This window comes from Lactuca virosa, chromosome 4 (assembly GCF_052849685.1).
Source record: "Lactuca virosa cultivar CGN04683 chromosome 4, Lactuca_virosa_CGN04683_v6, whole genome shotgun sequence".
Lineage (NCBI taxonomy): Eukaryota > Viridiplantae > Streptophyta > Magnoliopsida > Asterales > Asteraceae > Lactuca > Lactuca virosa.
The window spans coordinates 121,071,827-121,085,362 of NC_136429.1; the positions used below are offsets into that span (position 1 = coordinate 121,071,827).

At 31.9% G+C, this 13,536-nt stretch overlaps 3 protein-coding genes across 7 annotated transcripts; all 3 read right to left on the reverse strand.

Moving 5' to 3' along the window:
- Positions 1-1,724: 1,724 nt before the first annotated feature.
- On the reverse strand, positions 1,725-3,078 carry LOC145168448 (wall-associated receptor kinase galacturonan-binding protein). Its single transcript, XM_079087254.1, has 3 exons — positions 2,231-3,078; positions 2,119-2,157; positions 1,725-1,986 (listed from the first exon to the last, which is right to left on the reverse strand). Exons 1-3 carry the CDS (start codon positions 3,024-3,026, stop codon positions 1,859-1,861), a joined length of 963 nt encoding a protein of 320 aa, XP_078943380.1. The 5' UTR covers positions 3,027-3,078; the 3' UTR covers positions 1,725-1,858.
- Positions 3,079-4,166: 1,088 nt separating this feature from the next.
- LOC145107286 (orotidine 5'-phosphate decarboxylase) lies at positions 4,167-7,428 on the reverse strand. Of its 5 annotated transcripts, none has more exons than XM_079044135.1 (8): positions 7,298-7,428; positions 6,951-6,973; positions 6,087-6,342; positions 5,158-5,280; positions 4,920-5,078; positions 4,667-4,863; positions 4,458-4,563; positions 4,167-4,309 (listed from the first exon to the last, which is right to left on the reverse strand). In XM_079044135.1, the coding sequence occupies exons 3-8, from the start codon at positions 6,315-6,317 to the stop codon at positions 4,280-4,282; spliced, it is 846 nt and encodes a 281-aa protein (XP_078900261.1). In that variant the 5' UTR covers positions 6,318-6,342; positions 6,951-6,973; positions 7,298-7,428; the 3' UTR covers positions 4,167-4,279. The 5 variants fall into 5 exon arrangements, with proteins under 5 accessions (XP_078900261.1, XP_078900264.1, XP_078900260.1 ...); XM_079044138.1 differs by having other exon boundaries at positions 6,225-6,342; positions 7,184-7,326; XM_079044134.1 differs by having other exon boundaries at positions 7,184-7,323.
- Positions 7,429-8,340: 912 nt separating this feature from the next.
- Positions 8,341-13,310, reverse strand: LOC145107287 (dihydrolipoyllysine-residue succinyltransferase component of 2-oxoglutarate dehydrogenase complex 2, mitochondrial-like). Its single transcript, XM_079044139.1, has 15 exons — positions 13,174-13,310; positions 12,710-12,791; positions 12,281-12,367; positions 12,147-12,195; positions 12,018-12,045; positions 11,746-11,816; positions 11,377-11,451; positions 11,229-11,284; positions 11,073-11,117; positions 10,719-10,985; positions 10,540-10,634; positions 10,372-10,462; positions 10,180-10,290; positions 9,902-10,096; positions 8,341-8,774 (listed from the first exon to the last, which is right to left on the reverse strand). The coding sequence occupies exons 2-15, from the start codon at positions 12,767-12,769 to the stop codon at positions 8,583-8,585; spliced, it is 1,422 nt and encodes a 473-aa protein (XP_078900265.1). The 5' UTR covers positions 12,770-12,791; positions 13,174-13,310; the 3' UTR covers positions 8,341-8,582.
- Between the last annotated feature and the right edge of the window lie 226 nt (positions 13,311-13,536).

The following is a 13,536-nucleotide window of genomic DNA, read 5'->3' on the forward strand; positions in this document are numbered from 1 at the left end:
CGGTCAACCTGGTTGCTTGCGGACGTGGCATGATGATGTGTTAGTTTTTGATGACGTGTCAAAAAAAATTTATACAAAAGACATTAAGTTTTCACCTTTTTCAATTTTGACACTAAGTTTTAATTTTTTTTTCATTTTTGACACTATATTCTTTTGTTCAAATCGATTATCATTTTTTTTCCAATTTTGTTTAAAGTTGATTATTTTCCATTTGAAACCGTATAAATATTTTTTTATTACATTTTAAACAGTATAACTATAAATACATTTTTTTCATTTAAAAACCATATTTTGTATAAATACAAGGCTCTTTTAAATTCAAACCATAATGTAGAATATACACATATTTTTATTTACAAATAAATAATTATATTAGGTATATAGTGATGTTGCATCTAACGTTCGCTTGAAGCATTGAAAAAGAGGCGGGAAATATATAACAAAATATCAAAATTCAATGAAAATACTTAAATAGATGTAATAATGGTGTTATCATTCATAAATATTTTTGAAAATTTGAGCTGAAAAATATGATTTTCAGTATTGTTAATGGACATAGTGATTACATACCTCCAAAATAATTAAATTGGCATTCAATAATTAAATGACCATTCAAGATTAAGTCATGATACCATTCGGGAGTTACACTATGAGATTCAAGATGTTCCTAATAATATTATGAATCTGATATGAGATATAAAAATTTTACGGGTTGCAAACCTGACCTCTAGGCTTTGAACGAATACACGCCTCTGAACCTTCAAATTCATTTTAAAGTTGTGTATTTAACGCAAAATACGTTTTTTATATAACTAATACATATTTGTTAAAAAAAACATTGTATTTATACAAAAATATGGTTTTTAAATGAAAAAAATGTATATACGGTTTAAATGTAATAAAATATTTATACCGTTTCAAATGGATAATGGTCAACATTAAACAAAATTGGAAAAAAATAAAATTGAAAAATTGAAAAAAAAAAATTAAAATTTAATGTTCAAATTGAAAAAAGTGAAAACTTAGTATCTTTTGTAGAAAAAAAATCAATTTTAACACGTCAGCATATCATATTATCAAAACCGACACATCATTATGTCACGTCAGCAACAACCGGGTTGACCGGTCAAATGGTCAAAATTTTAACAAATTGGAAAACACAATGTCAAATTTGAGACAAAAAAAAAAGCATAATGCCAAATTAGAATTTGATGTAAACTTAATAACTTTTGTGTTATTTTTTCTTTCTTATATTGATATGTTTATAATATACATGGATTGCCTTAGGTAGTTGTTTGGATCCTCCATAGGATCTCCCAAACCAGTACGAGGGAGCAACGCCTTGATTGGGCCTAACAATATTATGCTTCAAATCTAATATGCTTCAACCTTGTGGTGATCTACTGCTCCAAAAAACAATCTCTAATTCGACTGCAGACGTAACACAATTATCCCGATCCAATGAATCATATAAATGCTTTGTGTTTTACCCCTGCCTTGTAGTACTTGTGTGTTGATAGTTTGGTTTCCCTAACACTCTTTTTCCTCAATATAGGTCAACCTTTTCTACTTACTGATTTTTTGATTTCGCATATCCTATGGTTAACTAAGTAATTATAATGATCAACATTTACCCAAATATTCCGTCATAAATTGTTTTCCAGTTGTGTAACACCCAAATACTAGATACATACCAATCTTTACTCTTGTTAAAAATCACATACTTTAAACAACTACTAATAAAATTTTATATAATATCACCAATATGACACAGCGATTTAGATCAAAAAGAAAAAGAAAAAAGAACCATATAAAATATATTGTAGGAATAATATAAAGTAATAAATGTATTGAAGAATCAAAAAAGCCTATTCTCATTGCTTTGAACTCCATGTGTGACTGGTGCTTGAGCTTTCACTTTTCTAAAGTACCACACCCCTGCCCCTATTCCAATTGCTCCGGCCACCGAAACTGCCGTTGCAGTCCCTGCAAAATCAAAAACTTATTTAACAACGCCCACCGTCATCTTTGTATACTAATGACACGATAATCAATGAATACGGTATTAAGTTCAACTCAATAACAAACAAAAGAAAGTAGAATACACAAATTTCTCACCAGCAACTACTCGATTACTCTTCCCATGTTGAGAATGATCTGCGAAAACCCGTAAGTTGATTACTTTAATAATAGTAAAGTTGTCACAATAAATAACCATCTTTAAACGTACCTTTGCAATAAGTAGTAACATTTCCATGATCACATAAGCACGAAAAATCATGTGTTCCAACATCAAACCCACACGTACCACTTCCCTTACTTCCATCCTGACATTGCAAACACCGAGTAGTAACAGGAATATCAAAGTCGATCCTAATCCCATACTCCGGGGGTGTGTTATACGTTTGTGACTCTCCTAAATTCCTCCAATACACACTAGTATAAGTCTCGCAATACTTCAACATCAATCTTAACGACTCAGTGGCTTTTGGATAATATGAACAACACGAAGTGCTACCACCTAATGCATGTGTGCACTCAGGTAAGTGTCTACACAAATAGCTAGCGCTATCACACGTCGAGTCGCATCTATCAGGGAACCTTTCACAAACAACCGGTTTAGGCTCCACGATCACGTCTTTTTCGCTACAGTTGAAGAAAAGATAGTCGTTTTGTGGGGAAAGTGAGAAGTGGATGCTTGTGTCGAGGCTAAAGGGTCGAGGGGGTCTGAAATGGGTAGCGTCTTGGCAGTTCCACATGGAAGGATCTGTCACGAGGATGTGAGGATCTGAATAATCGATTCTACGAACTGGGTATTTTCCTGATGGGGTTCTGAGTTCGAGGTGGTTGGATTCGGAGCATACGAGGATGTTTCTGTAGTAGGGGCTGCCACAGCCGTCATCTATGCCAAAAGGGTAGTTGATTTGTGTGTCGCCACAAGAGGTCCTGCAGAGATTTGATTGGGATTTTACAAGGGTGCAAAGTGTAAAGATTAGAAAATGTAGGGTAATGAGAAAAGAGGCCATTGGAGAGAGTTTTAAGGAAGGCGAAGAAGGAGGAAGAAATATGATAGGCAAAAACAAGAGTGCGTTGGTGAGGATTTAGGAAGAGACAATCAAGTGGAAGGGTATTTTTGTGATTTTAATCAACTTTTTCTTTTGCCTTTTCCTTTTTCGGTACTTTATTTAGGTGTTGTTTGTTTTTTCGAAGCGAAAATGTCTTAAGTCTGCGAACCACCTCTGCAATCCTCTGTAGCAGAAAAGGTGGAACAAAAGGCTGCAACATTTAATAAAAAGTCTGTTTGTTTTTAGTGTTTTTCCTCTTCTTTGTTTTCTTTTTAGAGTAAGATTATACTGATTTTTAAGTTAGAAGGGATTTGTTTGTATGGAAAATCATAGAGTAAATAATACAATAATACTTACATGTTAATTCCATTTCCCTTTTGTTCGTAGTATGGTACGAGCAACCCCAAAAATGGTATTACAGATGATGGATGTAAAGGGAGTAACAGTATCTCACATCTAGATCGTGTTTTGATAAACAGATGATTCTAATCAAGTATTCTTTTTTTATATTCTATAAAATGTTGTATTTTGATAAACAGATGTGTTGGAGCAAAATCCTAAATATACTTGCACCAATGCTATTATATGCATTTCAGTATTTCATTATTTTTTTTTTGTTTTTTTCCAAAAGTTTTTGTTTTTCATCATATGTGTATATGACGATATCAATACGCGTTACAACATGTTTTCACTTTTTCCATTCTTGGAATTTGGTTTTCGAATGTCAAACTTTACAATTTATAGAATTAAAGCCACCTCAGTATATGATCAAAATTTTGAGGCCATATAATTGGTTATATATAACTTATATATAGACTAATCTAAACAAACTTATTTACATGCTTATGTTAAGAAATTGTAGTCATTGTAAATGATTTTTGCAAAAGATGTAACAACACTCTGAACAAAATGCAAAACAAACATTACATTTTGTAAAATGACTACTATTGAAAAAAAAAAAAAAAAAAAAAAAAAACATGTGAGATAGCGATTATTTTTACGTTTGCACAACTTGTCTAAAGTTAACAATTATTATAAGATACAATACTATTTATTATGTATTTCAAAGAAAAAAAAAAGACAAAAGCACTATGCAATATATTGTTCACAAAATATACCACCCTTTCTTTAAATCAAGTATAAATTAAGTGCTACGTTTTTACACATGGTTTACTTTGAACAAATATTTTTAATTATTAGCCTTAATCGCCATGCTATACCCGTGGCCACTGTGGACTAACAACCTACACAAAACCAACACACTTGTAAGCTTCTCTCAAAAAAAAATAAATAAATAAATAAATAATTGCAACTTTGTCTCATTAATTAATGTCAATGTCCAATGCAAGCCAAACACAGTACAACCTGTTACACAAACACTGTGACACTGACCTCAAGTGTGCTAAAAATTAGTCTCATTCGACTAGCAACAACCGATGGCTCTTCTGCACACCCCACCACCGCCATTTGCTCTAGTTGAAGTGTTTTCACCGGAAGCCTTACCAAAAAAAAGGTTATATTTTAATTTTACAACGTAAAAAAAATATTGATTTGAAAATAAATTTTTGATATAAAAGAATGTTTTTATTTTTTATTTTTACCATGCCATTCCTCTTAAATAGTAAGCATTTGCTATGATGGCACAAAATCCTTTCCATTGAAGCTTGATTTCATCTGAGACAGGTGGCGTTGGAGACCACCGAACTATGGTGGGTTGTGGTGTACACAATATGGTTATGAAGATAATACTCAACCACAATATACACTCGTTCACCTGTATCATGAAATATGGGATTTTCTAATATAAATGAAAAGGGTATATTTGGAAATTCCGTTTTTCTTTCAAAAAATTACCTCTTGGTAACAAATCTTAGATTTAAGACTGGTGGCCCCACCATAAGTTTGCATTTCTTGGATCTCAATACCGGATTCTTTGATATTTGTGAGTTCTTTTCGTAACCCTTCATCAGTGCACCCCAAAGCATATGCGTTTACCCCAGCACTAATGAATTCCTGATTGGATGATTTCAAAAAATTTAATAATAAAATTGTTTTCTTCACAATTAAAAAAAGATTAATTAATAAAGTTTACTTTTAGATTATCAGCTCCTCCTCTGTCTATGAAGTTGCGGTATCTTTTAAACAAGCTTATTGCTATGTTGCGTGATGATCGATACTCTTCATCATCTGAAGAAATCGCATCTTGTTGTTGGCACTAAAACAATTCAAGAAAACAGACTTAATTGGGACAAGTGTTGTATGATTAATGACTTTCTTTTTTTGAACAAAATTAATGTAAATGATCATTTTACCTTTATGTCTACAAATGATATGGAATAAAAAATGACTATTTATATGTGACATGTTATAATGACAAATTTTGACATTTAAGATATTTAAATTAGAACTTTTTAATATAAACAAGGGAAATCTCCGATAAACTCTCAATATTTTGGGTCGATTTACGGTTTAATCCTAACATTAATTTTTTGAACAGAAAGTCTCAATTATCTAATTTTATACGATAATCCATCATTTTCTGTTGAAAAAAAAATAAAGATTGTTTCGTCAATTTGGACAAAATATAAAATAATTTAGACTTTTCTGTCGAATAAATAAAAGTTGAGATTAAACCGTAAACTGACCCAAAATATTGGGACATTATTGGAGTACATATACATCTTAATAGAAAAAAAGCTCTTAACCCAGTAAAAGCCCTTAAATTTGGTAGAAATGTTCGGTTTTACCCTTTTGCGTATTCCTAGTTCATTAAAGTTGGAAGTTTGGCTTTGCAACTTTTTTATTTCAATTTTACCCTTTTGAGTATTTTTGGTTCATTAAAGCCCTTAAGTTTGAAAAAATGTTCGATTTTACACTATTGCGTATTTCTGGTTCATTAAAGACCTCAAGTTTGGCAAAAATGTTCGGATTTTCTCAAATTTTTATTAAACATCATTTATGGACAACACTTAACGAAGAAAAAAAAATAACAGAAGAGAAGAAGAGGATGTTGTTTTTTACTAGTAATCTCTTGGATGTTGTTTGATGTGAATATCGGTGAATTTTGTCACGATTAAAGCAGCTTTTTGAGGAAAAATGTGAACTTTGAAATACATTACTGCAACATCCCTTTGTCACCACACAAGAATTTACACTAACTTTGCAAGGAGTGATTGGATCGAGCCTAGTGGCAATATCCGTAAATAAGCAAAAGTTGTTGATAGCTCCTGGACTTTGAGTCATCATCACCATGGTTTAACCATGATATGGTAACCACCTTCAAAAATACAAGTTTTGATAAATTAAAATGCATACGATAACCTTTATAGGAATATGCTTTCATTTAGTTGGGGTATTATATTATAGCATTATACTATGAAATTTTTTTTACCAAAATTATAGCAGTGTACTTTTGAATTTTTATTTCTTGTTGAACATTATACTTAGAAAAACTTACCTAATTGTAACAATGAAAATTGATATGTATTTGGATGAGGATGAAATGAAAATAGGATGCTATAGTAAACAAAATCAATGAAAGTACCTTTTTATTTCTTGCATTTAACTTATAATAGAAAGAATATGCTTATTTTGTGAAAGTTCTCCTATTACTTAAGCTAATCAACGACATGGATCATGCAAATATGAAATGATTGCTAATGTAAACATTAATCTGTTTTTTGCTATCAGATTCTTTATCACTAAAGTAAGGTTGGGTGACCCCTGTTAATCTTTTATAAAATAAGGAGGAAACTGATGAAATAATAAACTAACACCAAAATGGATCAAACAATCAATTCAATTTTCAAAAAAACCTCTTAGTAACGATTCAACTGCAACAATGCTTTACGAATATAAAAAGAAAAAAGAAAAACAATTGCGTACCTAATTAGTGAAGATGAAATCGTCTGCAACAACAACAAAAGGTAGGTGAATTAAGAATAAAATCAAACTTTTTCTACAATAAAGACGAATGAATCAAATCAACGTGTTGTAGCATGTGGACGATCGGAAACACAATTGGTCAACGAAACGTCGACGAATATTCGATCGCAAATGTGTTATTTGAAAAAATCGATAGAAACAAAAGATCAAAAGTTTTAGGGTTAGCTACTCACCAGATCATTATATGTGGAAATTTATAACAAGATTAAGAATCGAATCAAGGTTTATTAGAGGAATTTAATGAAATAAATATGCGTTGAGAAGATGAAAAAGAGGTGTGTACATACATAGAGCCACATGTAAATGGATATTAAGCATATAGAATGAATAAGAATCCACGATGGGGCCACAATCAAACTTGTATGAATGGCTATAAATCTTTGCTCCAAAAATGTTTAATACCATTTCAACAAAATACAAATCGATATGATCCTCTCGTGTTTTGGATTTCTTCTGGTCGCCTAGTAGTACGTGGCAGTTGCATCTCAATTCAGTTGCAACTTGCAAGTTTTATTTACTCAACAACAAATATAGAAAGTGATTCCTTCACAAAAAAATTTGTTATAAATAATAATTTATGTATTAAAAGATTATATAATTTGTATATTATTTCTAAAAAAAAGTTATATACGGATTAGCTGCAAAAATATAAGACTATTATGTTTAGTATAATTATAAAACCATTTTCTTTTCACCAAAAAAATAACCATACATATAACATACCTTGTAAACAAACTAAGGATCATTTTTCAAGAAAATGCACTCGGCTTTACAATATATTCGATTAATTTGTAACCCAATTTTATGTCTAATCTATAACACTATGGTCTCGGGTTTTTTTAAAGAAAGAGAAGTAAACGTGAGGAAATTGTATTTAGGAGGGAAGAAAAGGAAAGAAAAGAAAGTATGTTCTCAAGTTTCATTGAAAAGAAGAAAAGAAAATTAGAGCTTTTTTTCCCTTTGAAATCTATCCCTTTCATTTACTTCCATTTCCTTCCCTTTAATCATGTTAATCATGGAACCAGTTTGGGATACAATCCTATCACTTCTTTGACTTCTCAACAAGTGTCATAAGAAATAGATGATTGTGAAGAACGCGATACTCCAAATACAATACATCAAAGTAAGTTATTTACAACCTTCTGCACTTTCATCTAGACACTGCCAAAGATTATCTCCATTTGTTAGTTGTTTTACATGCATGATTAGATTCTTAACTTGTTTGCTTTTGTATTGTTTTTTTATCTATTGATCTTGAAAATGCATACAATCTTTAAAGACCCCAGATGTGCAAGATGAATATAACAAGGAATGAATCTAAGGAGTTCAATGCAAGAAATCAATAAACACTTGCTCAAAGTAGAATTGTTTACCTTTTCAACAAGAGAGCATATATCATTTGCCCTAAAAAAACCAACATAAACTTTCAAATGCACATTATCCCAAAATGAATCATTGTAGCCTCAAACGAGGCTCTTTCGTTATACAATCTCAAGAACACGTTTTTTATTCCGCTTTTACCAAAACAAAAACAAAAAAACACAATCTCCTTCCTTGCGTTTCTTTCTTTCTTTATATATCAAGAAGCAGTCTTCTCGGGTCTTCAACAACATCCTTAATACGCCTCAAGAAGAACACGGCCTCTCTACCATCAATCAAACGATGGTCATAAGTCAACGCGATGTACATCATTGGCCTCGCCTTTATTTCACCCCCAACAACCATCGGCTTGTTCACTATCGAATGCATTCCCAATATTGCCGACTTCACACAAAAAATATATATATATATATATATATATATATATATATATATATATATATATATATATATATAATAGTTTTTCTTATACACCATTAATGACATGTACAACACTAAGGGACTGTTCGCGATATGCCTCTTACTGAGTCTGGTAAAAATGATCGGTCAGATTCAAACTGTTCCGTAAGAGGATGTGTCTGACTCAATCAGACTTTGAGTTAGGCCCCATCTGATAAACATTTTTCCAGGTCTAAAAAGATTTTCCTGGATATATGGGCCAGAAAGACTGTTTGATTTGATTAAAAAAAAAAAAAAAAAAAAAAAGAGTAAATTACACGAATGGTCCCTATGGTTTGGGTGATTTGCGCACTTGGTCCCTAACTTATTTTTTTAACTCGAAAGGTCCCTACTATTTGTTTTGTTATGCGTTTGGTCCCTACTGTTTGTTTTTGTTACGCGTTTGGTCCTTGTCTTATCTAAAAAGACTATTATTTAAATAGGGAAAAATGGTGGGGTAGGTAAGGTAAGGTGAAGGGGTGGGGTTGGGGGTGTGTTTATTTAAATAAATTAAAAAATCAAGGGAAAAAATAGTCTTTTTAGGTAAGACATGGACCAAGTGCGTAACAAAAACAAATAATAGGGACTTTCCGATTTAAAAAAATAAGTCATGGACCAAACACGCAAATTACTCTAAACCATAGGGACCATTCGTGTAATTTACTCTAAAAAAAGGGGGTTTTCCCTGTAAGATATGTCTTTCTCAGAAAGCTCCAAAACCATATCTTTCTGGCTAGATGATCATTTTTTCATCATTCAGTAGTCAGAAGTACAATCAAACAACATGGTTTCTTTTCCGGTCAGTAAACTTTCCCAGACAACAACTATCAAACGGGCCCTTAGACTTAATCAGATCTGACTCAATCAGCAACTATCAAACAACCCCATATGTCAATGGGACAAAAAACCAATTTTGTTTGGCTTTTTTTTCTTATTATTACATTGTAGTTTAAAAGCTCTACCTAATCATAGCAATGACATGGTGGATTTTTTTAAAGTAGAATGTGGTAATAAGATAAAAGATTGAAATGGAAAGTAGAATGAACGAATGATGATGATGATGATGATGATACCTGTGGAGGGTTTATGATGGGAGTACTTAAAAGGCTTCCATAGACACCACCATTAGAGATAGTGAAAGAACCTCCAGCCATTTCATCAATTGAGAGGGACCCACTATTAGCCTTTTTAGCTAGACCATTGATTGTCTTTTCTATTTCAGCAAAGTTCATTTTCTCAGCATCACGGATCACCGGAACCACAAGACCCTTCAATTCAAAACCATATTTTTTTTAAAAATTTTATATCAATAATATTATTTCTAGATGAAAGGGTAAAAGTGGAAATATACCTTTGGAGTACCAACAGCAATACTGATATCAATATAATCTCTATATATGATGTCATCTCCATCAATCACAGCATTAATGATTGGTTGATTTTGGAGCCCACTAACAGCAGCCTACAAAATATACATCAACTATAATTAAATAAAAAATAAATAAATAAATAAAATGGAAGAAACAATGGATTTGTAACTTACTTTCACAAATCCAGACATGAGTCCCAACTTCACTCCATGCTTCTCAAGGAAAGCTTCTTTATATTCGGATCGAAGTTTCATTAAATTTGTCCTAAATTAAATAATACAAAATATTAACTCATTAAAAATGTGATGTGAATTATTTAAATATATAATAATATGACTTACATATCGACTTCATTGAAGGTAGTCAACAAAGCAAAAGTATTTTGAGAATCTTTCAAACGTGTAGCCACACGCTTCCTCAGCCTTGTCATTGGGACCTACAGTAAATTTTATAATATTAAATAAAAAATCTTGACTTTGACTTTGACTTTGACTTTGACTTTGACTTTGACTATACTTACTCTTCTTTCTCTATCTTTTGGAGGAAGTTGAGGTTCAGATGCTGAAGGTTTTGGAGGTGGTGGAGAGGATACTTTTGGTGCCTCTTTTGGCGGTGGAGTGGGCGGTGGTTTCTCAACTTTGGCCGGAGCAGGCTCAGGTGCCGCCTTGGAAGGTGGCTGAGGGTCAGAATCAGATGGCTCCACATGGGTGGTTGCACCTTCACCGGATTTTGATATTATTGCAACTTTTGTACCTGGTTCCACTGTGTCTCCCTCTTGTGCAACAAACTGAGTTAAGGTTAAAAGGGTATGTGAGTAATTTTAACAAGAAGGATAATTATGTACTTGTGAATTCATACTAAAATTACAATTTACCTCTTTGATAACTCCAGCTTCAGGACTAGCAACATCAATTGTCACCTGCATGATTAACAAATTTAGAACTCATAATTACAGATAGAGATTTGTTCTCAAGCTCTTGTATGTGCAAAAGACGAAAATGCCCTCATCATCAAAAAAAAACATTAGTACCTTATCGGTTTCGATTTGGGCAATTGGCTCATCAACTTCCACACGATCTCCAGGTTCTATGAACAACAAAAGCAAAGTTTTTTTAAAAAAAAAAAGTAATTATACAAATGAAAGAGAGAAATAATTTGTCTATTCAATTTAAACATACTCTTTAGAAAGGTTGCTAGAGTGCCATCACTAATGGATTCCCCCATAAAAGGGACAACAGCATCAACCAAGTCACCTTCATAACACAAAAGAAAAAAACAGGATATAATTTAGTCATTATAAAGCACAAGAAACGAAAAATGTACTTTTGTTTATTTGTTTATTATATTTACAGCATCCTACTTTCATTTCTTCCTATAATAACCTCGTACTTTAATGTTAGACAAAAAAAAAAAAAAAAAAAAGAGAAGGATTTTTTGAAGTGCAATGATTAATAAGAAAGAAATGAAAATAAGATGCTACAACATAAAAATAAATGAAAGTGTGTTATTGTGTATTGTCTTGCATTTATCCATAAGAAAAAACATACCACTGTCTGAAGAAAAAGATCGGCTCCACATTTGTGTTGAAAAATCTGTTTTAGGTGATGAAACAACATTCCTGTATAACAAAAAGATGTTTAAGTAAACAAAGGTTAAAACACAGATTATTCATATTTCATTGAAGATGGTAACAAATCATGTTTAATTTCATTTTCTCAATTTGTATAACATGATCCATCGAGTTTCTTCAAAAAGAGCTATTGAGTGTGTGTGTGTGTGTGTGTGTGGAGATAAAGAGAAGGTACAAAAGTATATAAACCTTAAAGGCATTGAATAAACCGGAGCACCTGTAAAAATTTAAGCAACACATTAAGAAAGTAAGAGATTAATGCATGCAAGAAGCTTTGAGTGTGAAAAATCAAATCTTTTTGTGGAATAAAGAACTTACCTTGATGAATTTGTCGTATTAGGTTATGATTTCTTCCAAGAGTTTGTGCCTATGATAATGGCACATGACAGCAACAAATAAATAAAATTAATATGATAAACAATGAGGAAAAAAAAATGTGATGAATGCATTACCTCAGGTACCAAGATTGATTCAACATAACCATGGGACTTGGATCCTGTCAATGCAGGCCGAGCCATCCCTATAGATTGTACAGAGCCCTGGAAACAATTCAAACAACTTATGTATATGCAAGGGTACATATACACACATATACGATATATGTATTTGTCTACATATGCACATGTGTATACTGTGGTATACACACATATGTATACTGTGTGTGTACATATACGTATACATTGTGTATATGTGAGTATCCTTACTCATGCTTCAATGTTTGTTATTTCCTCAAATTTTCTTCTATTTCACAAGTTTCCATAAGAAAAAGTTCAATAATTTACTATGAAATGTAACATCTCCTAATAGAACCTATCAAGAATAAGGCGACTGGTTTTCATAACAAGAAGAAATCAGAAACGAAAATGGTGAAGCATACATACGTAATTCACTAAATTATATGAGCTCGCAGAAGCAGCTTTCCGCCTAAGGATTCCCAACATCGTGCCGTGCCTCTAATGTTTCCTACACAATATGAAACATTCAATATCCATACAAGTGATAGAACCTAATCTACGAAATGATTGCATAGTTCTCGATCTCACGGATAAAGATCTGAAACCCTTTTTTAAAACATCATCAAGGGAAAAACCAGCCCTAATTTGTAATCAAATTAAAATGAAATTTCGCAATCAATGTTGTAGAAAAAGAAAACAGGTATACCAAATTGCGAGACCGTTAGGGTTTCGAACCACGATGATACGATGAAAAAACAAAATAAGGATTTGATTTTTGCAGATTCATTTGATCGTTTAGATAGCTAGAACGCACATCACGAGAAAAGCATATAGCACTACATGGATTAGATGTAAAAATTGAAGGAATCGAGTCAAAATCGAGTGTGTACCTGGTTTTTTTTGCGATGAAGAACTCCAGATGTAACGTGTTAGCTGTTCTTTTACATACACGGGAAAGAATTTATTCGAATGATGGGGGAGACAAGCAGGGGAGCAGCCAATTTTTCAGCTTCTTTCTAGAATTATTATTATTAGTCAATAAAGACTGGAATTATATTATATAAAATATAAAATTATGGATATGCTTTTTTTTGGAAATTTTTGAAAAATATAATTTATATTTGAGAATTTTCAAAAAAATAACCAAAAAAATGGGAGTTTTTAAAAGGGATAACGAACTCAAAGAGTAATATAGTTTAGATTGAGTTTATATTTAGTCACTTATGTTTATTTATTTATATATTTGGTCATTT

What these genes read in the sequence shown, in the direction of transcription:
- LOC145168448 (XM_079087254.1), bottom strand. Translation starts at nt 3,026, where the DNA reads ATGGCCTCTTTTCTCATTACCCTACATTTTCTAATCTTTACACTTTGC. An exon ending in TGTTACTACTTATTGCAAAG is followed by an intron (nt 2,158 to 2,230) that starts GTACGTTTAAAG and finishes GGGTTTTCGCAG; the next exon opens with ATCATTCTCAACATGGGAAG. An exon ending in GAGTAATCGAGTAGTTGCTG is followed by an intron (nt 1,987 to 2,118) that starts GTGAGAAATTTG and finishes TTGATTTTGCAG; the next exon opens with GGACTGCAACGGCAGTTTCG.
- LOC145107286 (XM_079044135.1), bottom strand. Translation starts at nt 6,317, where the DNA reads ATGGTGATGATGACTCAAAGTCCAGGAGCTATCAACAACTTTTGCTTA. An exon ending in CTAAGATTTGTTACCAAGAG is followed by an intron (nt 4,864 to 4,919) that starts GTAATTTTTTGA and finishes CATTTATATTAG; the next exon opens with AAAATCCCATATTTCATGAT. An exon ending in TAATTTTTAGCACACTTGAG is followed by an intron (nt 4,310 to 4,457) that starts GTCAGTGTCACA and finishes GGTTTTGTGTAG; the next exon opens with GTTGTTAGTCCACAGTGGCC.
- LOC145107287 (XM_079044139.1), bottom strand. Translation starts at nt 12,769, where the DNA reads ATGTTGGGAATCCTTAGGCGGAAAGCTGCTTCTGCGAGCTCATATAAT. An exon ending in GTTTATTCAATGCCTTTAAG is followed by an intron (nt 11,817 to 12,017) that starts GTTTATATACTT and finishes TTTGTTATACAG; the next exon opens with GAATGTTGTTTCATCACCTA. An exon ending in ACCTTCAATGAAGTCGATAT is followed by an intron (nt 10,463 to 10,539) that starts GTAAGTCATATT and finishes TATTTAATTTAG; the next exon opens with GACAAATTTAATGAAACTTC.